Source organism: Tripterygium wilfordii, chromosome 6 (assembly GCF_013401445.1).
Source record: "Tripterygium wilfordii isolate XIE 37 chromosome 6, ASM1340144v1, whole genome shotgun sequence".
In the NCBI taxonomy this organism is placed as follows: Eukaryota; Viridiplantae; Streptophyta; class Magnoliopsida; order Celastrales; family Celastraceae; genus Tripterygium; species Tripterygium wilfordii.
In genome coordinates this window covers 11,600,286-11,623,123 of record NC_052237.1, presented here as the reverse complement: position 1 = coordinate 11,623,123, position 22,838 = coordinate 11,600,286, and the positions used below count along the sequence as shown (strand labels likewise).

The window sequence follows — 22,838 nt, the reverse complement described above, 5'->3', positions numbered from 1 at the left end:
CGGTGTGGTTTTCAGGCGACGATAACTTTTCAATTTTATTTTTTTCTATAAAGTTCTCAGAATCTCTCTCCCTATTCGTCATTGTTGCGCCAAACGCTTTGTTTTCTACTTTGCCGTGTTGGTCTTGCTAATATCGCCCCTAAATTGTCTCAATCTCGGTCAATTTAGGGTTTTCTTCTCATCTAATCGACACTCTTGTTTCAGTCTTTTGGGGTTTCTGGTTTTAATCTGGTTTTGCTGATGAATTAAGTAGTCATGGAGTACTATAGCGATTACTCTGACAGTGATCCTGATGCCAACGATGGACCGGAGCTCTTCGAAGCCGACGACCGCAGTGTTAATCGTGAGGACCGAAAACCCTATAGAATCTTGAAAGAATCTGAGATACGACTACACATGGAGGATGATATCAAAGACGTATCGGCCGTCCTTTCTGTCTCGGAAGTTGAGGCGAGTGTCATACTTCGGAACTATAATTGGAGTGTGAACAGAGTGTACGATGCCTGGTTTTCAGATGAATCAGACGTTCGTGGTAGAGTAGGATTGCTGGAAAATTGTATGGCAGTCGATCGATTCGTGTCAAAGTTTGTGGATTGTGGGGTTTGCTTTGAATCCTGCCGTCGTGATCGGATCAAGTCGGCGGCTTGTGACCATCCTTATTGTGTTGAATGCTGGTCTGGCTACATTGAAGCGTGCGTTGGTAACGGGTCAGGGTGCTTGACTATGAGGTGCCCTGAACCATCTTGCTCTGCCGCTGTGGGTGACGATATGATCAATGCTTTGGCATCTGAGGAAGCTAAAGATAAGTATTATCATTACCTTTTTAGATCATACATAGAGAACAGCAAGACTAGAAAGTGGTGTCCTGCTCCAAATTGTGGTTATGCTTTTGAATTTGTTGGTGGTGATGGAGGCTCTGAAATTACCTGCCTCTGCTCTCATAAATTTTGCTGGAATTGTAACCAGAATGCCCACCGTCCTGTCGATTGTGAAACTGTGGTGAAATGGGTGGCTAAGTCAGGCACAGAAAATGCGAATTGGGTGTTAGTGCATACAAAACCATGTCCTAAGTGCAAGCGAAATATAGAGAAAAACATGGGGTGTATGCACATGACTTGTAGACCACCCTGCAATCATCAGTTTTGCTGGATGTGCATGAAGGACTGGTTTAACCATGGTAACTGCAATCGCTATGAGGACAAAAAGGATACACAACTGAGAGAGGAGGCCAAGAAAGAACTGGAAAAATATAATCATTATTTTGAACGTTATTCCGCCAATGAAGTGTCTCAGAGAAAAGCTACAGAAGCAATGAAAGAAATTGAAACCAATCATATTGTGACTCTTAGTGATATTCAGGGAGAACCCGAGACTCGCCTCAACTTCTTAATTGATGCCTGGAAACAGATCATTGAATGCAGGCGAGTGTTGAAATGGACTTATGCATATGGGTACTACTTGCCTCCGCATCAGCGCCCTATGAGACAACTCTTTGAATACTTGCAAGGAGAAGCAGAGTCGGGATTGGAAAGGCTACATTCTTGTGCAGAGAGAGAAGTACAACAGTTTCTTGTTGCAGATCAACGCTCTGAAGAATTCATTCCATTCCGAGTAAAGCTCATTGGATTGACAGAAGTGACTCGAAATTTCTTTGAGAATTTGGTTAGAGCCATAGAGGATGGGCTATCAGATGTGGCTTCCGAGGGTTGTAGCTCGGTTGTCGGTTCTCAAGAGGCTGGGGTGGATTCTCAAGGGTCTGGGGTGGAGTCGAAGAGGCGTAATATAACAGCATTGGATGGTTGTTCTCAAAGTGCTGGCAGGGGCATCAAGAGACGCAAATGATAGCATCCATTGATTACATATCTTAGTGCCATGCCATGAACTTAAAGATCAGGGGTTTCTCAGTTGAAGAAGATTTTCCTGGGTACTGTTATGTGTGTGACATGGAGCGATAGGAAACATGCTTCTTGTGAGTAGAAAACCTACTGTATTACCTATGGCTAACTGTTTTTTCTACTCCCCCAGTCCCCCTTCTACTAGAATAAAATAATACTTATTTCTCAGCTTACATTTTCAGCTTACACGATCTCTGATTTCTAAAAGTAAGTAATTGTTTTATGCTACTTCTTATAGCTTTCTTTCTTGTGAATGAACCTCTACTCAGTTGCAGCTATGTATTGTTTGGGCGGATCTTTTCTTATCGCACATGATATGCGATAGCTTGAACTATAGTGATAAAGGAGAAGCAGCATTTTGACACCCTATGAGCTCAGAATTGTCTAATATGTGATGTAGAGACCTGAGATCCTTCATCTCCACCATTTATTTTTTCTACTATAGATTCTATCTGTTGCCCAGGTATAATTAGACAAATAATTGGAACTGCTGTGTTGGTTAGGTAGCATAATTAGACCGGTGTTTTAGCTTCTAAAATTACTTCAGCTTCACCTTCAGGATCAGATCACAGATGCAGGATATATATTAGACAATTTATGTTGTGCAATCCCTTGTTTGGTGAGGAAAAAACATAGGATGCACAATTGAGCAACATAGGATTGAACATATTTGTTAAAATGTCCTTGGTTGCCTTCTTAACACATACATCTAAATAGCCACTTACACACCAGCATATATATTTCTTTGTGTGGATGCTTTTAGCTACTTTGAATTGAGAACAATCTTCTTTTCCTCCTCGTTCTAAATCTTGGTTTGGATTTGTCACATATTATGTAGAAGGTTTTTTGTTTTCAGTTGTTTTCTCTGATAAAGCAAACATTATTAGAGGACAATTTTCTTTCCTTGGCATTTTATAGTGAAACTGAGGCAGGTAGGGTTGTCATAACAGGCCCCTGTTAACATTTTAGTATGCGGCAGATAAATATTTAACAGTGTTTGGTCATTACAACTACTTGAAATAAACAAAATTAAAAGTCATAATCTTTATTAAGCAATGTGAATGAAGAATAATGAGATATCAAATAGCGATATAAACATCAGGATTAACATAAAGGAAGAAAAAAAAATTGTGAGTTTCATGTGACTATTGTATGCCTTCAGAAAACAAATCAAGAGACTGCCTCCGCTTTCCGCTGCACCACGCCACAGGCTGTGTCCGCTTCCATGATTTGTTTATCAAACCAGGTCAGAGGTGACTATCGCTAGTTTTATGCTCGTCCATGTCATTTTCTTCTCTTCTCTCTTTTCTGCTTTGTTCATTGATATGTAATGGACTTGACGAATTAAACTTACTGTTACTTTTTCCTATTGATACTCTTTGTATGCAAGTGATATATATATATATATATATATATCTCTCTTTCATGCTACCATTTAAGTGTTGATGGAGAGCTTGGATAGAACATATATACAGGCAGAGGAAATGAGTACAGCTCCAGCAAAGCAGGCAAGATCGAAGCTCGTAACAAGAGGTATGCTCTTGAATTTTTCCAACAATCCCACTTGAAGTATCATCAACACAGCATGCCCAATTTTTGACTTTGCTTCGGAAACTGACTCCATTCCAGCCCATGTTGGAAGTGCCTGCAGAGCAGAGAGAGTGTCTGGCTTCAATACATATTATTGCCATTGATGAACCAACAGATGCTCTCTTTTAATTGAAATTTTACACTTACCTTAAAGTGAAAGAGGCCAAATAAGTTTGATTCTGGAAGCCATTGATGATTTTCATTCGAATTTTTTGATCCCACAAACATGACATATAGTGCTACCCCAAAGATTAGCATGGCAGTTCCAACCAAAAACATATCTGCACAGCAACATAAGCCATATTTCAGTCATACAATTATAAGAACATGTAAGAAAGAGATGGAAGGGATAACACATACCTATGGCTTCTATAAGTAGGTGCACCATGTGTCCCTGGTCAGAGGTTTGTGATAGAATATTGAAATATAGGAGATACGCCTGTGCAATAGTGAAGCAACCCTGCATGTACCATACGTAAAACAATTTCATGATTATTTTAGGTAATTGAGGAACCATCCAGTCCAGTATGTCCTTTGGACAGCTAAGAGAGCTTAAAATTTTTGAACTGCCAGAATAATCCATATTACGCTAGCAACAAGTAAGATTGAACCGAAACTCATGCGGGTAGGGAACTCGAAGTGGGAAAATCCCAGGGAACCAGGATTTCTCAAGAAAATATCCTAACTTACGTCTTAACTCCGGAGAGATAACCAACAAGTGGTCAAGTAGATAACGATACCTCTAAAAAACACAAGGTAGAACCGAGCAAGGATCCAGCAACAGCAAATAATGTAAAGAATCGGCAGTTTACAATAACCTGCAAACATATATTAGCAAAAAAAAAATTGCTTAAGAAAGAACATGAATTAGTAAAAAGATGGAAGTGATGGAGGCATACCCTTTCAATGAACATTTGAACATGCAACCTCCAATAGGATCTTCTTTTAACAACTGGCCTCAGTACTTCCACCATGGCACTACCAACACTAGCAAGTAGAGAACCCACATCTATTATTCCAGTTGGACCAACTTTAGGTTCTACAGTAGCAGTAGTGGAACAACCGGTTGCAGTGGCAGCCCCAGGTGCCTTAATAGCAACCGTTGATTTCCTTTGATGATCAATGCCATCCCCACAAATCATCTTCTCTCCATGGAACCCTGCCTTTACCAGTCTCATTGTAGTCACCGATGTGGAAGAGTTGCTCGCAGATGGAACATGCCCCATGGTCGGCCTAGATGTCCGTAACATTCTAGTGGTCGCCATTAACGTACTTTTTTTTGGTTCAGAGCTCTCTCTGTTTCTCCCCCGTTTGGTTATTTAATGACATGTAAAAGAGTAGATTCCAGGCATATTAGCTTAAATTTGTCAGTATTCGGGTTTCTTGGACAAGTTTGGTTTGAAAATTGACCATAAGAAGTCGTGAAGTTCGCACGTGCTGCTATTCAGGGTTTTCCACCAGCGCGTGGGTCCAGTTGTGTTGAGAGCCGCACACGTGTCCACTTGTTTGCTGCATTTTCTTTGGTTTGTTTTCCACCGTTGAAGAGAATCTTGGGGTTGGTTTGATTCTGAACCGCGTAGGTGGTCAATCTATGCGACCGTCAAAGCTCCAATCAAGGCCACCGGTTGTCGGCGCACGAACAATGAATAGTCGTCGCTCAGGAGGAGCTTTGTGTTGTTTGTTTGGTTGTAATGAAAATGCAAAGCGAAAGTAGACAAAAATTTTGGTAAAATTATGGGCTGAATTGAAGTGTGTCGCAAGACAAGAAAGATATTTTTGGAAGCTCACATCTGCAGGCAAATTCTATACGTGTTTTTTTTTGTTGGATTCATTTCCCGGGTCTTGCTTTGCAGCTTACCAATTTTGTCAAGAAAGGAACAAGCGCATACATATTAGCATAGTCATCAGAATTGACCCGCGCATCGACTCAAGACTATGAACTTTATAGGTTTAACAGATTAATCCAAAGAGCGAAGGTTGAATCGTATATTTTTTAAAATAATTTAATTTATTTATAAAATAATAAAAAAAATGGTATGATTTATCGTTTGTAACGTTGGTGGTCTGTCAGTCTGTGCAAAGGCTTCTAATATCAGTGAGAAGATACATCCTTTTGCATACAAAAATGAAATTCATTGAAGATATTAAGAGAGATGTCATCAGCTCAATTTAGGGATTTTGCATACACATTAGAATGAAACTTTTTGTGGACATGATGGAGTGCGGCTCAGAGAGTGCTTGAGAACCAATCATGGTCATTTATGCCTCAGAAAATAAAAAAAGGTCTTATCAATCATCATCGCCGCACTTCAAATTTCTGGGCATTATTCAAGAATACAAGTGAATTGAAATATGTCTTTTCATTTGTCATCTTGATTTTCCCAGAAAACAAACAGCGCAGTTGTATTAGAAAGAAAAAAAAAAGTGATAAGAAAACAGAAACAATTCATTCGCATACCGATGCAGAGAGAGACGTTAAAGAGGGGATTCTCTCAGAGCAAAATCCTAACTTTGTAGTTATGAGTGAAAAGGATCAGACAATTATCAATCATCAGAGCAAACTCGTCTTCTAATCATACATGAATTGATCAATTTACAGGGGAAAAAGCTGGATGATTTTGGGAATGAAACAGAGGAGTACCTGAGAGACGCAAGTCCCAGATAAGTAACCATGGTGAATCGCATCCCTTCCTTTTCCTACTCTCATAAACAATAATGGAAATATGATATGATGCTCATTCTAGAAAGTTCCCCCGTGACTCGTGATGGAAAGGACGAAAATGGCCTCAATCCAATTGCAAATGCCAAAAATACCCGCTCCGTTTTGAGTTCTGCTGGTTTTCCGCCGACTTCTGTTCTATTCGGTGTCTGCGAGCCCTTTTTTCCTTTTGATCTAGAAATCTCCCCGGTTGATTTGTTCCAAATTATAGGAATAAAGAGATGGTTTTTGTGCTATTTCCTAGCTCTGCCACAATCTCTGTATAATACCCAGATCACAATTATCCAAAAGGACCGTGCGGGCGTCACTGGCACAGGTTTTTCCTCAAGTTGAAATCTGCCTCAGAGATCAATAATAGCATTGAGTCTTCCTCGAACACCTTGCTTGCAACAATTTAAAACTGACACTGACACTGCAAGTTGTGTAGGTGTGAGTGCTTTGATTTGCATACGCAGTTCGTCCCGTACGGAAAGGCATGGGCGTGGCAGAAATCCATTGTGGAAGAGAAGAAAGGGTTGATACAGAGGAACGATGTGATGACCCCCTGGGCCCCCACGCATAATCCAAGGCCCAATCCTCACACCCACGAATGGGCCGGGCTGTAGCCAAGGCCCTCATGGGCAGGGATAGGGGGAAGAGAAGCCCATCCCATGAAAACCTTGGTTACAGTGGGAAGAATGTCTGGATACGCTGATCATACTACAACACAGTCCAGTGTACGCATTGGGGACTGGAAGTTCTTTAGAGTACTTGAATTTCGACTTAAAGGAAGCTCCTTGCGATGTTTATAGAACCGAACGTGGTGGGGAGGTGACCTATCAATCTATCATGGGCCTGGCCAGGTATTTTAGTTTGTCATTGAAGATAGAATTACACTTCTGAAAAAAGAACCATGATTTAGGCAGTTAAGAGTTGTTGATAGATTTACAAACATTGGCGATTCATATCGGGAGAAAATAATGTTTTGAATGAAGTCTATAAGGTTTAATTGAACTTAAGAAAGCAATTTCTTGTGACAGTTGATTCTGGGGCCTTTTTCAGCTTGTGATACCATTGATCAGATTATAATGCTTTGTTGCTCTGCAGCTAGTCATGTACCCGATTATCAATCCGCAGAATCACAAGATGGATCTTCATTGGTACCTCAGGACACTCGAGGAGGTGGTCATTCGTGTTCTTTCATCTTTCCACGACATTTTCTATCAAGGCTTCAAGAGCTGAGCGTTTAACCGGCGAATGGGTTGGTATGCTTCATTGCAGTTGCTTTCCTGTTTAATACTTTCCAATTTCCTTATTAATCTGCTCACTCTACTCTATGTATACTTTTGTGTTTGTGCAAAAAGGCCAGCCTAGTGAAGCTTTGTGTGCTTGTGTAAATCGTGCTTAAGTCTAGGATTGATTGATCTTAATCATCCTTAAGAATCCAATCTGTCCCAAGAATCCATGTATTCTTTTCTTTTGCAATATGTTCATGCCCTCATTGCTGAGTTAAAAGAGAGAAGAGATGTTGTTTAGTTTGTGAAATTATAATTGCTAAAGACTATGAAGCTTGATTCTTTACAAGATTTTGTTCTTTTAGGGGGAAGATTGACCCAAGTAATTGTTATTTCCCTGTTTTCTAAATTTGTCATAGCCTTGTAGCAGAAAATCGCAGCGATGGGGATATGAGCATCTCAGTGGATAACATATCATCGCTTAGCGCTTAATGTGTATGGATCTAGCAACATTTCATCAGATAATTCCATGTGGGATGCATGATGGTCGGGTTGGAAGCATTAAGGGGGTTATTTGAAGAATCTCAAACAAGTACATATCTTTCTGATAGCCAGCTGGTTGATATTAGTTCAGAAATCCCTTGTCAATGAGATCTCTGAAGTTTTTCAGCTTAATATGGAGTATAAACCCTTTTTCCACTCCAAATCCAAACGCTCTGGGAAAAGATCCCAAAAGCTTAACCTTGTTTAAGATTGTAATGGAGGAAGATAATATCTGGATATCTTAGCTGAAGAATTTTCTTTTTATGCATACAGCATACGTTCTAACAAATCATTTGAATTGAGAAATGAGCAATGTTGAATCAGTCGTCATAATAGAGTGATAATCACATGATTTGGGCTTGCAGCTGTTCTTCTTAAGATTATGGATGTGTAATTTGATTACTGCCGTTTTGAATTGTCTTAAATTCACTCTTAAGTTATAGCACTGTTTTAGTCCTCTGTCTGCCGTGATGAGTGCAAAAGAAGGGTTAGGCCTATGAAGTGCAGAGATGTAGAGGTTGCTGGTATAAATGCTGCCAGGGACTGGGAGGGAATTGATGCATGAACTATGAAAAATGAACAAAACACTGTTGAATCACAAGCTCAGACAATCTCCTCCCTTACTCTGAGAAAATACTACAAGGAATTGCTGCCATACATAACAAGTAACTCCCCAATGAACACTTACAGAACATGAAAATCTGACGACAATCACAATACAAGATGCTTGAAAACATATCCAAAAGTCTTCAAGTGCCTCAGCCTTGCTAATATTCACTTGCGATATATATATATATATATATACATGTCCATCATCATTTAACAAAGTGCAGTCTGTCAGTGCCAAAACACATGCATTTTACTCTCTTTTTTTTCTTGATCATTGGAAAACAAAATATGGGTATAAGCAAAGAAATTACCAAGCACATCACTCCCAGTTCAAAGCAAATAATGATTGCTTCGATTCGATTTTCGATTGGGAGATTAAAAAAAGAAAAACATGTGGAAATTTGATTCTTGTTTTCTTTTTCTTTTTCTGGTAAGTGGAAGTGGGCTATTGAGTATTGATTACATTAGACTCTCCGGCCACAACAGTAGTCCCAATAATTTCACGTCTGGTCAGTGGTCACATCCACACTGTGCCGTCCGTCATTCCACGTTTTCAACCGACAGATCTAAATGGAGAGACGCAATTCTCTAGAATGACGGTGAGGAAAAGCTAAACAAATTTTAAAATAAAAAAACAAAAAATGTAATGTGATATGACACAACTCTCATGTCCTTGAATTCGAATCGTAAACTTTATAATTTTAAACAAGTTGCGTATCTTGATGAACATTATTTACACCCCATTTTTTATTAAATACACCACACTTTAATATATTTTTAAAAGATTAATGAGATATACTTAATAAAAAATAGGGTACAAATAATGTTCATCCATATCATAAGCCGAACAAGAGTTCACCTTGACAAACTTATGTGCAAAGCACGTGACACTATAATTTGCACGTGGGAAAAGGGGTCTGGGGTTCACGTTGTGGCGTTGTGCTACCCAATAGTTGTACATCATCCAACCCGACCACACTAGTTATTTGGATAGAGGTGGACATTGGTATGTGTGCATTTTATGAGCACCGTTCGATGGTGATCAATAACCACTAAGATCTCAGGGGATATTATTGGGTATCTGACTAAGAGGGATTGTGGGACAGAAGGACAGCCTTGCGTAAACTTTGGATGCAACCAATGAAACTACGTATATACTTTCATCATTGAATGTTCGTTCCACTGAAAATTCAATTACAATCTATACAAAATATGATGATATATAACACGTCCCACTCAAATAGACTAAAGAAAATGTTTCACGTTTCGGCTTTTGGTGCTTGACTGAATTGAATTGTCTTGGGAAATTAGGGGTGTGTTTGCAAATACTGTCGCGATCTTGGTTTGGCATTCAGAGAAGAAAGAAGAAAAGGTTGTTGAATCAGATATTGAGGAAGAAAGCTTCAAATTATAAACCCGGAACCAATTCACATCACGACTTGATTCTTGAGAGAGAGAGAGAGAATAGACCTAATTTGGGATATTCTTGAGAGAGGAAATTTATCTTAATTTTTTTATTAAGTAAAATAATGACCTTCAAATATAAATCATATAATCAAACGGTTGAAAATGTCAACATGTTTTTAACGGTACTCACCCCAATTCCATTTTTGTTGGTGTAACTACATTTTTCATTGCACCGACCATCTTTGATAATACCAAAATTACATCTTAATGAGATATTAACAAGTGTTAGCAAGACATTTGGGTGTCAAAAAGGACTCATTACCGAACATGAAGGAAATCAACAAGAGAGTCACCTCCGGACATCTCACCCACGCAACGGAACGATCAACGACAATCAATTATTTCGTATTCATATAAAAGAAGACTTCTACCAATCTCACTCTTTCACTATTAGTTGAAGATTGAGCTCCTAACGGCGAGAGGTTTTCATAGCTTCATTCTTCACATCCTTTCTTTGCTACGACAGTAGAATCCAAGGGTAGATTTCTTGTACACCAATCAATCGATTTGGGTCAAACAGTCGTTATATGCTAGCTAAAGGAAGAAGAAACTCGTAAACCGCATGCATTCCACACCCCATAAATAATAATAATCATATATTTTAATCGATCAATCACTGTCGCAGGACCCACCACTAACCATCTCCCTATAAATAAAGCGCTACACCCCTTACCTTTTTCCAATTCGGTATAATCAGTCTCCCGAAAATAAACTTTCCGGTCAAATCTTGTATTTCTCATCAATGGCTGCTGTTTCTTCCTCTCTATCCGCTTCTCCTACTCTGCAATTTCACATCCAGACTAATAGAAAATCACCATCAAAGCTCTCCAACCGTTGTTTCTCTATTCGTCAGATCTATGCTTCAATCTCCGAGACGTCACCGTCCAAGGTGACTCCGTCAAAATCCGACAAACTCCCGGTTCGTCCAGTACCGGGAAGCTATGGACTTCCTGTTATCGGTCCAATCAATGATAGAGTTGATTACTTTTACAATCAGGGTCGGGTCGAGTTCTTCAAGTCACGGATCCAGAAGTACCAATCCACGGTTTACAGAGTCAACATGCCACCTGGTCCCTTCATAGCTTCAGACCCACACGTCATCGTTTTGCTCGACGGCAAGAGTTTTCCGGTTCTATTCGACGTTACCAAAGTTGAGAAGAAAGACGTGTTCACTGGCACTTACATGCCTTCAACGGACCTCACCGGTGGCTACCGTGTCCTCTCCTATCTCGACCCCTCTGAGCCGAACCACGCCAAGCTCAAAAATATCATTTTCTCGCTTCTAAAGTCTCGGCGCGACCACGTGATTCCGGAGTTCCATTCGAGCTTCGCAGAGCTCTTTGAGACTCTGGAGAAGAATCTCGAAGAAAAGGGCAAAGCCGGTTACAACGACCCTAACGATCAGGCCTCCTTTAACTTTCTGGCTCGGGCCTTCTTCGGCGTAAACCCACCTGACACTAAACTCGGGCTTGATGGACCCAAACTGATTGGTAAGTGGGTTCTGTTTCAACTCAGTCCAGTATTGACTCTTGGGCTGCCGAAAGTTGTTGAAGAATCGACGATCCGCTCCCACCGTCTCCCTCCGCTTCTCGTCAAATCTGACTACCAGCGACTCTACGATTTCTTCTATACATCGGCGGATTCCATTCTCTCGGATGCCGCGAATTCAGGCATCTCAAGAGAAGAAGCCTGCCACAACATTCTGTTCGCTATATGCTTCAATTCATTCGGTGGCTTAAAGATCCTCTTCCCCAATATGATGAAGTGGATTGGCCGGGCCGGAGTCAAACTCCATACTCAATTAGCCCGAGAGATCAGATCAGCCATCAAAGCCAGCGGTGGCAAAGTCACGATGGCAGCCATGGAACAGATGCCGTTGATGAAATCAGTAGTCTACGAAGCTCTCCGCATCGACCCGCCTGTGCCGACACAATACGGCAAGGCAAAGAAAGACTTCATAATCGAGAGCCATGACGCTGCTTTCGAGATCAAGGAAGGTGAGATGTTATTCGGGTACCAACCGTTCGCTACCAAGGACCCGAAGATATTTGATAGACCGGAGGAGTTCGTGGGGGATCGTTTTATTGGGGAGGGTGAGAAGCTGTTGAAGCACGTACTATGGTCGAATGGGCCCGAGACAGAGAAGCCAACAGTGAATAATAAACAATGCGCCGGGAAAGATTTCATAGTGCTGGCTTCAAGGTTGTTCGTGGTGGAGCTGTTTCGCCGCTACGATTCGTTTGAGATTGACGTCGGGAAGTCGGCAATTGGAGTTGCCGTTACTGTAACATCTTTGAAGAGAGCAAGCTTTTGAATGTGGGTGGTAAATATGGTTTGTTTATAGTAAATGTCTTTATCATTATTAATTTTGTTAGTTTTAGTTATAGGGAAATGCTATTCAGTGTCTCGGGCATTGGATAAATGAAAAATCTGTATTGAAATCTATATTTTAAATTTAAAAAATTATGCGAGAAAATGTTCATGACGCATGTTATGTTGTGGTATAGCCGTAGAGGTCATAGAGTGGCAAATTTGTCCGATCTGCATGATCAAATTTGTTCGACCTCGATTAAATTAAGTTTGAACGTAAGTTATATGTCCGAAATTAAGGTTCAATCATAAACTTTTGTTCAGTTTAAAACTGGGTCCATGTCTAAAGGTAGAAATCTTGTTCGATTTATTTGTCCTAACCCTAATCCGAATTAGATTATTGTCCGATTTACTTGTTCATATTTAAATCAATCCGAGTTTGGTCAATTAAGTATATTCAAAATTTAATTCGAGTCATGATCCAAACACATGTAAATATTTCGTAAACATACGATGTTATCCGATCTAAAATCGATTTTTTTTTCACCCCTATTGTGGTGAATCTTTAACCTTGCCGCTCCCCACCAAAATGTAAAAGAAATTGAAATTGACGTGTGCTTTAGAAAGTGAGAATGGTGGTGGCCTTATTACTTTTCCGTAGCTCCAAGTGGAGAGGGCTGTTATGCACTTGTAAATTTGATTAAATAAGACTTTCCGAAAACCAAACTGACTAAATAACAAACGATTGTAAATTTGAAAAATTAGGTCAACGATTTTGATTTTTTGACTTGTCCTAATCCCGACATTCTAATACGAGTGTTGATTTGTTATGCAGTACTAAACTGCGCGGAAATTTACAAACTCGGTTGCTTTGTGGGTCGACAGTGCAACAATTCAAAGGAAAGAAAAAAAAAATGGGGCAACGACTTTGTTAGTGTTAATGTAGTCGTTCCTTATAATTTGGAATATGATTAAAGTTGTAATGGTCAGAAATCGTCTGCCCCATTTATGTGGATTAACGATTCGACAAGTATAGTTTTTGTAACCATATCTTTATCACGCTTCTCAACTACAACCTTCTGACCCACCTCAACATCGAACACACATCATCTCGACGTCGGCCTCCCTATCACCTCGACATCGACCTTCTCCTTGTAAACTTGACGTCGATGTCCTCATAACCTCAACATCAACTTCCCCCGTCGTCTCAACCTCAACTCTTGGTCTCTTACCACTTCAAACATCATATCCTACCGGCAAATCTTTCAGGTTGATCCAACACTCGTATCATATTTTGCATCCTCGAGAGCAATCTCAATACTCGAACCAATCTCACTTCTAGACAGCAAAAATCTTCATCCCAAACATCTCTCCATCAAACCCAATGCGTCAGACTTTACTTCTAACACATGAAACTAGCTCTTGTCATGTCCCTTTCATCATACCAAGCTCTCAATCCTAGTATTGATGGTTTGATGTGTACTTATCTTTCAAGCTTACAAGCAACTTTAATTAGTCATAAACTAAACAAATACTATATTATTTTTGTCATCACCATTGTTATTGACATATTCTTCGAAAACCTTTTGACTGACACCCCACCAAATCCCTTGATTTTCAACTTTTGTTCATTTCATATATTATTCATGGTCCCTTAGTTTGAATATTCTTTGATTGTAGATTTAAACACTTACAAAGTTTCAAATCTTTGCACACACAAAAATTTAATAAAAGAATTAAGATCTCATCACCAAATCTCTATATATAAATAAAAATTATCATGGGAGAAACCAGAAGCCAAATAAAATTTATGAATAATTGAATTTTATAATGTTATGATCTGCAATTGGGCTGAAAGAAAGCTTGTTATATCCTCATTGTGAAGGCCCAGCCCATGGCATGGCTAGATTTAGAGAAAAAAGTGAAATTCAGTGGGGAACAGAGCCCATGGGCCTGATGTGTTAAATGCAAGATTGCAAGCAATCCTCGTTTTTGTGACAAGTGGAGAGTATAGATTACCATACAATTTTCCTTAAAGAAAAAAAAAATCTGTACTAACGACTCTCTAATCTACATGCGATGATGCAATCATGCCAATGATAAAATCAAATCTACAAGAACCACGAATAGTTCATATAACACTAATATATGTGATATATCATAGAAATCTCGAATTCGATCCTCCACATTGTATTTTTTTTATAAAAAATCCATTTCGCATTAAGCCTACATTTTTGTCCAAAAGTGAGTCTTGAGTATAAATGTTATTCTCCACATAGGATAGTTGATGTGGTGCTCGAATTTCTGTGGGGTAAGAAAGGTAGGCCATTTCTTTTACGGACAATTGGCAGTAAGAGCACTTTGGACAATTTAATTGTAAAAAGGTCATGAACATTTTTAAAATTGTAAAAAAATGCAATTTAAGGGTAATTTGGTCATCTGACTTAAGATATTTTTTAGTTTATACCTCTTCTTCTTCTTCTCCCTCCAACTATCCAACTCTAGTATGTCCTCTCTTTCTCTCCTTCTTCTCTACTAAAAGTTATCTCATTCTTCCTCTCCTTCTTCTTCTTCTTCTTCTTCTTCTTCTTCTGGTTCTCGATCTGAATTTGTTCTTCGTTGCCTTCTTCTCCGTTTTTGGCCAAGTTTCTCCTCTCTTCATCGCCTTCTTCGTTGTTGCTCGATCTGGACTGCGTTGAGTTGCTCTGCTTCGTTTTTGACAGATCTGGACTATGCTTCGTTGTTCAATCTGGGCTGTGCTTCGTTTTTGACAGATTTGGAGTATGATTCGTTTTTTGCAGAGATGTATCACTATAGTATCACCAACACCAACAAACCACTAAAATGATACAATTAAACTAGTATGCATACTTCATCTTCCTAATTACTTTTCGTTTCTTGATTTTCTTTTCTTGGTTACCTCTCTTGTTCGTTCTGGAAAAACATTTACAAGTGTAGAGATGTATCACTATAGTATCACGAACACCAAAAATTCATTAAAATGATACAATTGAACCAGTATGCATACTTCTTCTTCCTAATTACTTTTCCTTTCTTAGTTTTCTTTTCTTGGTTTGTACATCTCTTGCTTGTTCTGGAAAAATATTTGCAGCTGCAGAGATGTATCACTATAGTATCACCAACACCAAAAATCCACTAAAATGACATAATTGAATCAGAAAGACATGTAATGCAATCAAATTTACATTCTAACATTTGTATCATCATTTTATGAGCAAAAGATATAAATTGAACACTAAATTGGATCTTCTATTTAAAAGTATCACTATTGTATCACAGTTCGTGGAGAGAGAAAATCAAATTTGAGGTTATTTTGGTAAAAAATTATCCCCAGTGTACTTTTTTAAAATGATGTTTTAGTGGTTACACTTTTTTACAATTAAATATAATCTAGTGTACCGGCCTCCAAAAGTTCATTTCTTTTATTGGAAAAATATGTCAATAATTCAACTACTTATATGATTAGAGAAAAATTAGGCCATATGTCTCAAGCTAGCTAGTATAAGCATACACGTAAATTGTTTTCATGATCACCCTTATCAACCTAGTTATGCTTCCAGTCAACGTATATATATATATGGACAAAGTCCTTCTGTTTAATTAAAATGGGGATTAAGATTTGGAGACTAATTTAACAGATACAAGTAGTTACTACAAAAGAAACAAGTAAAAAGTAAGGAGGTAATTGTAACAACTTGATCCTTCGCACTAGTAACACCTTATCCGTTTTGAGCCAATCTATAATGGCTGCACAACTTTGTCTTCCCAAACCCAGCACCAATCAATACTAGATTGAGCTCAGAAAAGTGCTAGTTTGAAAGTTCAGCCTATTATGTATTTCATATGTTCTCTTGGGAAACGCGGGATAAGAGACTAATCCCATCGCAACTCGATAGCTCGTCCAACACTTGCAAGCTTGACACTGTAGAAGCTTGTGGTCTCGCTTACTCAAGCTAGGCGTTACACAGTAATTTATAATTTAGTGTCTTCCGCTATCGGCAACCTAGTTTTATTGGTATAATGGATGCATTTGATAATGTATTTGCTCATATCGAACGCACGATTTTTGGCTTGAACGTACTGCGTTCAAACAAAAACATTTTTGACATAGTGGTGCACTACGGTATTATTGCATCGCGATAAGTTCGAAGATCAAATCGTAGGAAGCTGCTTCCACTTCCAACACAACGCAATTAACCACATTTTCAAAGTTAAAAAACGAGATTTTTTCAATTTTTTTGCTGTCAATGAATTTTTCATTCCATTTATATTTTTACAAAAAAAAATCATAAAAAAAATTGAAATCAATAAAAAAAATATTCAATTTTACCTCATTTCGCTACATATTTTTAGTGATACGTCAAACAATTTTTTATTACTGCACCTCGCTATAGTTTTGGATCTCGTCTAGTCGTCTCGAAACCAACTTACCCTCTCAAACGGACCAATATGTTTATTAAGGTACGAAAGTTATTCAATTTCATTCAGAATTGTGAAAAATACCAAAGCCAATCAACATTCCTAGTTTAGAAGCTTGGTTACTTTCTGAAATTTGACCCATTTTATTATCCAAGAATGGGGGTTAACGTAGACAACCCACCAACCAACAATGCTTTCATGCGTCACCTTCAATATACTGAGGGACACGCGGCCACAAACAATTAGTCTCTCCCTGGTCCTAGGTTGTCGTAAGGCTAAAAATCATAAACAAAAAGAGATAGTAGAGTACCAGGTGTCAGTTAGGATTCTTGGGATTAGAAATTATTAGATGGTCTTGACAAGTTTTAGAATAATGATTGAGACCCCGAAAATTTAACCCCAAAAGATCCTCATTTAATGTGAAGGGTTCAATGTAAAGTGGGCCTTATATGTGTGTTTTTAATCAATGACTATTTTAATGTCACATAGATTTGAGAGACTTTTAGAGGGTCAAATTTTGAAGGTCTTTAGCATTGTCCCCCGTTTTGTCATATGTTGATGTGGTGTACCATAATCATAAGATTTTGTCAATTTACGAGCAATTGGTAATACTGTCACACTGGCATACCTAGAATGAGATCATTGGGAGCAAGAAAAGTGATGCGAGAGTTTGTAACTTATATAAATTTAGTGAAATAATTGTTGGGTTATTGGGGGTTTGTCCCCCAATGGGCATGAAGTACGTCCATTTTTAGTTTGTGACGATATATGCGTAGTTGAGAATGAATATATGTAATTTGTAATTCATATTTAAAAATACATTGACCGTATGTGAACTAATGTCATCCTATTAGTTTTAGTGCACTACGTCAGCATATGACATTGTGTCACGGTAGCCAGTACAACTGAATAATTATTCTCTTGGGCAAGTGACACTGATGTCACGACTCAATGACGAAAATCAAATATCGAAAGATGGTAGATTTGAAGTCTAACTTATAAGAGAGGACACGTGTGACGGGTATTCATCACTCAATTGGTAAGTCTTCAGGCTAAGCTGACGATTATAGGTTCCTGTATATGGAAAGACATATGACATATTTGAGACCACTAGGTCGAGCCAAATTAAGGTAGCTAGATCAAAATATTTGCTTGCATAGGTTCCATTATTCAAATATCCCACATTATTAAATATTAACCAATAATTTATAAAATTAAGAGAGAATTTAAATAAGGTTTTAGGAATATTATACCAAAATAGAATAGCACCAACCACCATTGGCGGCATAACAACCGATCCCAACTAATAAAACTAACATCCACCGTATTCTTAGCTTTCGACCCGGATTATCCGTACCCAAAAGTATCTGTCTCTCTTATACGCAACGCATGTATTTCAACCGCACACGTGTCAACATTCTACACGCTCTATGTTCTCTACCGTTCCCTTCCACTCCTATTTATATATACTTCCCCTTAACATCTCCCGCCTTTCGTGCTTTCATATTCTAACCTTCGTCTCTTTACCTCATTTGCTGTCCACAATCCCCCATCCCTCTCAACCACCACCTTTTCCCCTTTCTTTTGTTTTATTATCTGCTTAATTTCACATTTCCAATACTTTTTTTACGTAGATTTTTTTGTTTTGTTCTCATTCTGTATATGGGATTTGAATAAGAGGAGGAGACACAATGTTTGTGGACAGCAATAGCCAATCGAGATCCAAATTCGGAAAGAATACGGTGCATTCGGATCCTAATCTTACAATGAACGCCACCGATGACGATCAGCTTTCGACCCGTAATAGCAGTGCTTCTGCTGTTGGGTCTGGGTTCTATGACCCGAGCCGCATGAGCTGTGAAGGGTCACCCATGATGATGTCCCCTTGGAACCAAACCTCCTCCTCCCCATTCAAATCACAATGGTCTGAATTACCCGAAAATATCCCACAAAACGCACTCATCGGGTCGCTTGTTCGCGAAGAAGGTCACATTTACTCCTTGGCCGCAACTAAGGACCTTCTTTACACCGGATCCGATAGCAAGAACATCCGGGTCTGGAAAAATTTGAAAGAATTCTCTGGCTTCAAATCAAATAGTGGTTTGGTCAAAGCTATTGTAATCTCCGGCGATAAGATATTCACCGGGCACCAAGACGGAAAGATCAGAGTATGGAAGATATCGCCCAAGAACCAAGCCGTCCACAAACGGGCCGGGACATTACCCACTTTGAAGGACATATTCAAAAGCTCAATCAAGCCCAGCAATTATGTTGAGGTTAGACGACACCGTACTGCTCTATGGATCAGGCACTCCGACGCCATTTCATGCTTAAGTTTGAGTGAGGACAAAACGCTTCTGTACTCTGCTTCCTGGGACAGAACCGTTAAAGTGTGGAGAATCTCAGATTCGAAGTGCCTTGAATCAATTAACGCCCATGACGACGCCGTTAACTCGGTCGTCGCGAGCTTTGAAGGAATGGTATTCACCGGCTCCGCCGACGGGACTGTCAAAGTGTGGAGAAAAGAACAGCACGGGAAAGTCACGAAGCACCCACCGATGCAGACGCTGCTGAAACAAGAATGTGCGGTCACAGCTTTGGCAGTCAACACCTCCGGTTCGATCGTGTACTGTGGATCGTCCGATGGTCTGGTCAACTTTTGGGAACGTGAGAAGCAGTTATCACACGGTGGGGTCCTCAAGGGGCACAAGCTGGCAGTGCTTTGTCTTGAGGCTGCAGGGAGTATGGTGTTCAGCGGATCAGCGGATAAGACGATATGCGTGTGGAGGAGGGATGGGACCATCCACACGTGTCTCTCTGTGCTGACGGGGCACACGGGCCCAGTCAAGTGCCTGGCTGTGGAGGAGGATCGTGAGGCGTCCTGCAAAGGTGATCAACGGTGGGTTGTGTACAGTGGTAGCCTCGATAAGTCTGTGAAGGTTTGGAGCGTGTCGGAGCTAGCACCTGATTCTAATCAGATGGCTATGATGCAACAACAGATGGGGTCGGATTTGGACTCGGTGCCGTCCGATGGAAGCGTTTCCTCTGCAGCCCGGAACAGAAGGCTCTGACCAAAACGGCTTGCTTGCTGAGGACACGTGTCTTATCTGCAATGGGTATAATGCATTAAGATTTTGGGGGATAGAGGTAGTTGGGATTTGCCCTACCAGCAAGGGGATAAAAGGAATTTGCATGGTTGATCTGTGTGGCTGGTTTGGGCAAGGAGGGGTGATTAGCTACTGAGAAAAGTGAAATTTAAGAGAGAAAAAACATGTCTTCTTTATTTTCATTTGTATATTTCAATGTGGAATTATGCATATAATAATAATGTCCCATGGGAGTGGACTAATATAAATGCACTGGTATACTACTCCATGTTGTTTAATTTATTGTAATCCAACACGAGAAACCACATCAAGACAGCGACAATGTGATGCAAACATTGAATTAATGTTTTCGATCCGTATAAAGGGTTGAATATTTTAACCCAACGTAGGGCACTTGATCTACGTTGGAACTCACACAAGAAGCTCCACATTGAAAAATATATGAAGGTGTTGCTTATAAACAAGTTGGATTGCCTACATGGCTTTATTTTTTTGAGCCGTCACTATGATACTTGAGTCATAAGGTCTTGGTTGGGTGAGAAGTCGGTTGGATTATTGTCAAATCCATGTGAAATTTTAATCTTGAACGTACGTACAGGAATTCCACCTACGTACAGGAATTCAAAGAGGTGGAAGAAAGATCAAGCACAATAAGTTGGAACTTGGAATACACTTCACACAAGCATCTTCGACAGAACAACAAACAAAAAAAAATCCCTAACGTAGGCATATTCACACTTAATCATACAGGTGGGCTGGGTGGCGTGGACTAAAATGGACTTCAAGTGGGTGGGCTTTTAGGCTAGTCAAGCCCACTCCTTCAACCATGTCAACTGGGCCACCAGTTGGGCTTGAAATTTCAAACCCATGTAACAATTTCGCAAGTGTAAGATGCATAACTTGAAGTGCAAAAGAAATTCCCGGGCAAACTCTCCTCCCAGTCCCAAATGGAGTGTACTCAAAACTAGCACCCCTGACATCAAAATCCTTGTGTGTGGTCAGAAATCTCTCCGGCCGAAACTCGTTAGGCTCCAACCATTCATCCGGGTCTCGAAGAAGCTTCGAAAGATTGACCAGCAGTCGCGTTCCGGCCGGGATATGGTAACCACTCAGAGTGCAATCTTCAGATGACTCATGGGGTACAGAGAGAGGGCCTGCGGGGTATAATCGCATTACTTCCTTAGTAATAGCTTGGAGGTAAACCAAATCCTTCACGTCTGATTCTTCCACTGGCCTTTCTCTACCAACTATAGTGTCCAATTCTTGTTGGCCTTTTTCTAAAACCTGTGGGTGGTTGATTATTAAAGACAAAGCCCAAGTCAATGTCACTGTTGTCGTATCCATTGCTCCTAGCATTATTGCCTGCACAAAAAGACAAAAAAAAAATCACAATTACGTTACAACCACTACCGACGACCAAGATAGCAAGATCTTGACTTATTTGGCATGTTCTATAGCCAGTCACTGAAAAAAAAGAAAAAAAAGAGAGGATGGAATGTGAGCAATACCACACACGTAGCCTTGATGATGGTATCAGCATCATAGCTGGGAAGATCAGATGCATCATCAAGAATTGATATGAGAACATCCATGAAATCCTGGTTTCCCTTCTTCTTCCTATGCTCCTCTAACCATCCATCAAGAATCTTATCAAGCTCTTTAAAAGTCTTCTTCATAGCCTTCTCCATTCCTCCCAAATCAAACCTTCTCAAATACGGCAGCGCATCTGAAGCCGAGAACGATCCAGTCAGCGTGAAAAAATCTCGCAGCACCTTACGACAACGCTCGTTTTCTTCGCTCTCTTCCTCTATGGTCGGACCCACGTATCGCTTCCCTACCACCATGCGGAAAACCACGTTCAAAATTATGTCTCCGAACCATTTCTTCATCTCCACCGAAGCCTTGCCGGATCCGCTTTTGCTCCACAGCTCGTAAATCTCTTTAATCGAAGCCTTCACTTCGGATTCTCGCACTTGTTTCAGTAGTTCCACCCGGCGATTGGAGAGGAGTTCGAGGGTGACGATCTTGCGGACTTGGCGCCAGTATGGGCCGTATGGGCTGAACCCAAACATAGCGTAGTTGTAACCCAGGATTTCCGGTGCCAGAGCTTTTGGACGGTTGGCGAAGGCCATATCATTTGTGGTGAAACACTCTTTCGCGATCTTCCAGTCGCTGACGACTAAGACCCGATGGACACCTAACCTGATGGTAAAAATTGGGCCGGTCTTGTCCGCCAGATCTGCGAGAGTTAGGTGGGTTGGTCTTGAGCGTCTCAAGATATGGAGGTGGCCCATGAAAGGCCTTGCACCGGCGGCTTCCGGTGGTAGATTCTTGGCTTCTTTCCTTGATACTGAACATAAGTAGTAGATGAATACTGCGATGGCAACGGTGGTTGCTGCTATGACAGGTGTGGGTACCTGGAGGAGGAGAAGAGATTCCATGGTTTCTATTGCTTATAAAGTAGGTGCAATTTACTTTATAAATTATGTTTTTAATATAAAACAAGCATATAAAGAAGTAGATAATAGTTTGTTTTTTTTTTTTTTTTCTGTGAGTGGTATATGCAAAGAAGAGTTGTCTTTGTCGTTTTGTAAATGTCATGGGGGTGGGGCCATATTAAAAACATTGTTTATAGCTAAAATATTATCAATGTTCTTGAACTATCAAGATTTTTTCGATTCTGTTGTGCCTTGGGCCAGGCTAATCATTACATGCCTTTCCGATGTCGAGGCCTTAAAAGTTTAAAATTAGTTTTCCGGGCCGAACGTCGGTTTGGGCCGAGCTTTGGCCCGCGGGTCATTTGGTGACAGACCTACTGACCCCTATTGCTCAAGTACCATTGAATGAGACAGTTCAGATAAACAAAGTTGTACGAGTTTGATGTATTCACAGTGAACTCATAGATCCAAAATGGACCGTATTTATTTATTTGAGTGAGCTGAAA

General features: G+C 40.0%; 5 protein-coding genes across 5 annotated transcripts; 3 read left to right on the top strand and 2 right to left on the bottom strand.

Annotated features, from left to right (window-relative positions):
• Window positions 1–35: 35 nt before the first annotated feature.
• Window positions 36–2,118, top strand: LOC119999926 (probable E3 ubiquitin-protein ligase ARI7). The gene has a single exon (XM_038847746.1). The coding sequence runs from the start codon at window positions 256–258 to the stop codon at window positions 1,840–1,842; it is 1,587 nt and encodes a 528-aa protein (XP_038703674.1). The 5' UTR covers window positions 36–255; the 3' UTR covers window positions 1,843–2,118.
• Window positions 2,119–2,915: 797 nt separating this feature from the next.
• LOC119999927 lies at window positions 2,916–4,809 on the bottom strand. The gene is made up of 5 exons (XM_038847747.1): window positions 4,385–4,809; window positions 4,226–4,303; window positions 3,846–3,945; window positions 3,633–3,766; window positions 2,916–3,540 (listed from the first exon to the last, which is right to left on the bottom strand). Exons 1-5 carry the CDS (start codon window positions 4,748–4,750, stop codon window positions 3,331–3,333), a joined length of 888 nt encoding a protein of 295 aa, XP_038703675.1. The 5' UTR covers window positions 4,751–4,809; the 3' UTR covers window positions 2,916–3,330.
• Window positions 4,810–10,359: 5,550 nt separating this feature from the next.
• On the top strand, window positions 10,360–12,526 carry LOC119999275 (allene oxide synthase 1, chloroplastic-like). The gene has a single exon (XM_038846754.1). It carries the CDS (start codon window positions 10,780–10,782, stop codon window positions 12,349–12,351), a length of 1,572 nt encoding a protein of 523 aa, XP_038702682.1. The 5' UTR covers window positions 10,360–10,779; the 3' UTR covers window positions 12,352–12,526.
• Window positions 12,527–18,305: 5,779 nt separating this feature from the next.
• On the top strand, window positions 18,306–20,132 carry LOC119999276 (protein JINGUBANG-like). Its single transcript, XM_038846756.1, has one exon. It carries the CDS (start codon window positions 18,479–18,481, stop codon window positions 19,856–19,858), a length of 1,380 nt encoding a protein of 459 aa, XP_038702684.1. The 5' UTR covers window positions 18,306–18,478; the 3' UTR covers window positions 19,859–20,132.
• A 301-nt stretch (window positions 20,133–20,433) lies between these two features.
• On the bottom strand, window positions 20,434–22,517 carry LOC120000915 (cytochrome P450 CYP82D47-like). Its single transcript, XM_038849081.1, has 2 exons — window positions 21,403–22,517; window positions 20,434–21,256 (listed from the first exon to the last, which is right to left on the bottom strand). Exons 1-2 carry the CDS (start codon window positions 22,333–22,335, stop codon window positions 20,633–20,635), a joined length of 1,557 nt encoding a protein of 518 aa, XP_038705009.1. The 5' UTR covers window positions 22,336–22,517; the 3' UTR covers window positions 20,434–20,632.
• Between the last annotated feature and the right edge of the window lie 321 nt (window positions 22,518–22,838).

Coding starts and splice junctions, on each gene's coding strand:
- LOC119999926 (XM_038847746.1), top strand. CDS start 256: ATGGAGTACTATAGCGATTACTCTGACAGTGATCCTGATGCCAACGAT.
- LOC119999927 (XM_038847747.1), bottom strand. CDS start 4,750: ATGGCGACCACTAGAATGTTACGGACATCTAGGCCGACCATGGGGCAT. Junction 3,946..4,225: donor CTACCTTGTGTTTTTTAGAG/GTATCGTTATCT, acceptor TGGTACATGCAG/GGTTGCTTCACTATTGCACA. Junction 3,767..3,845: donor CCTACTTATAGAAGCCATAG/GTATGTGTTATC, acceptor GTTGCTGTGCAG/ATATGTTTTTGGTTGGAACT.
- LOC119999275 (XM_038846754.1), top strand. CDS start 10,780: ATGGCTGCTGTTTCTTCCTCTCTATCCGCTTCTCCTACTCTGCAATTT.
- LOC119999276 (XM_038846756.1), top strand. CDS start 18,479: ATGTTTGTGGACAGCAATAGCCAATCGAGATCCAAATTCGGAAAGAAT.
- LOC120000915 (XM_038849081.1), bottom strand. CDS start 22,335: ATGGAATCTCTTCTCCTCCTCCAGGTACCCACACCTGTCATAGCAGCA. Junction 21,257..21,402: donor TCATCAAGGCTACGTGTGTG/GTATTGCTCACA, acceptor CTTTTTGTGCAG/GCAATAATGCTAGGAGCAAT.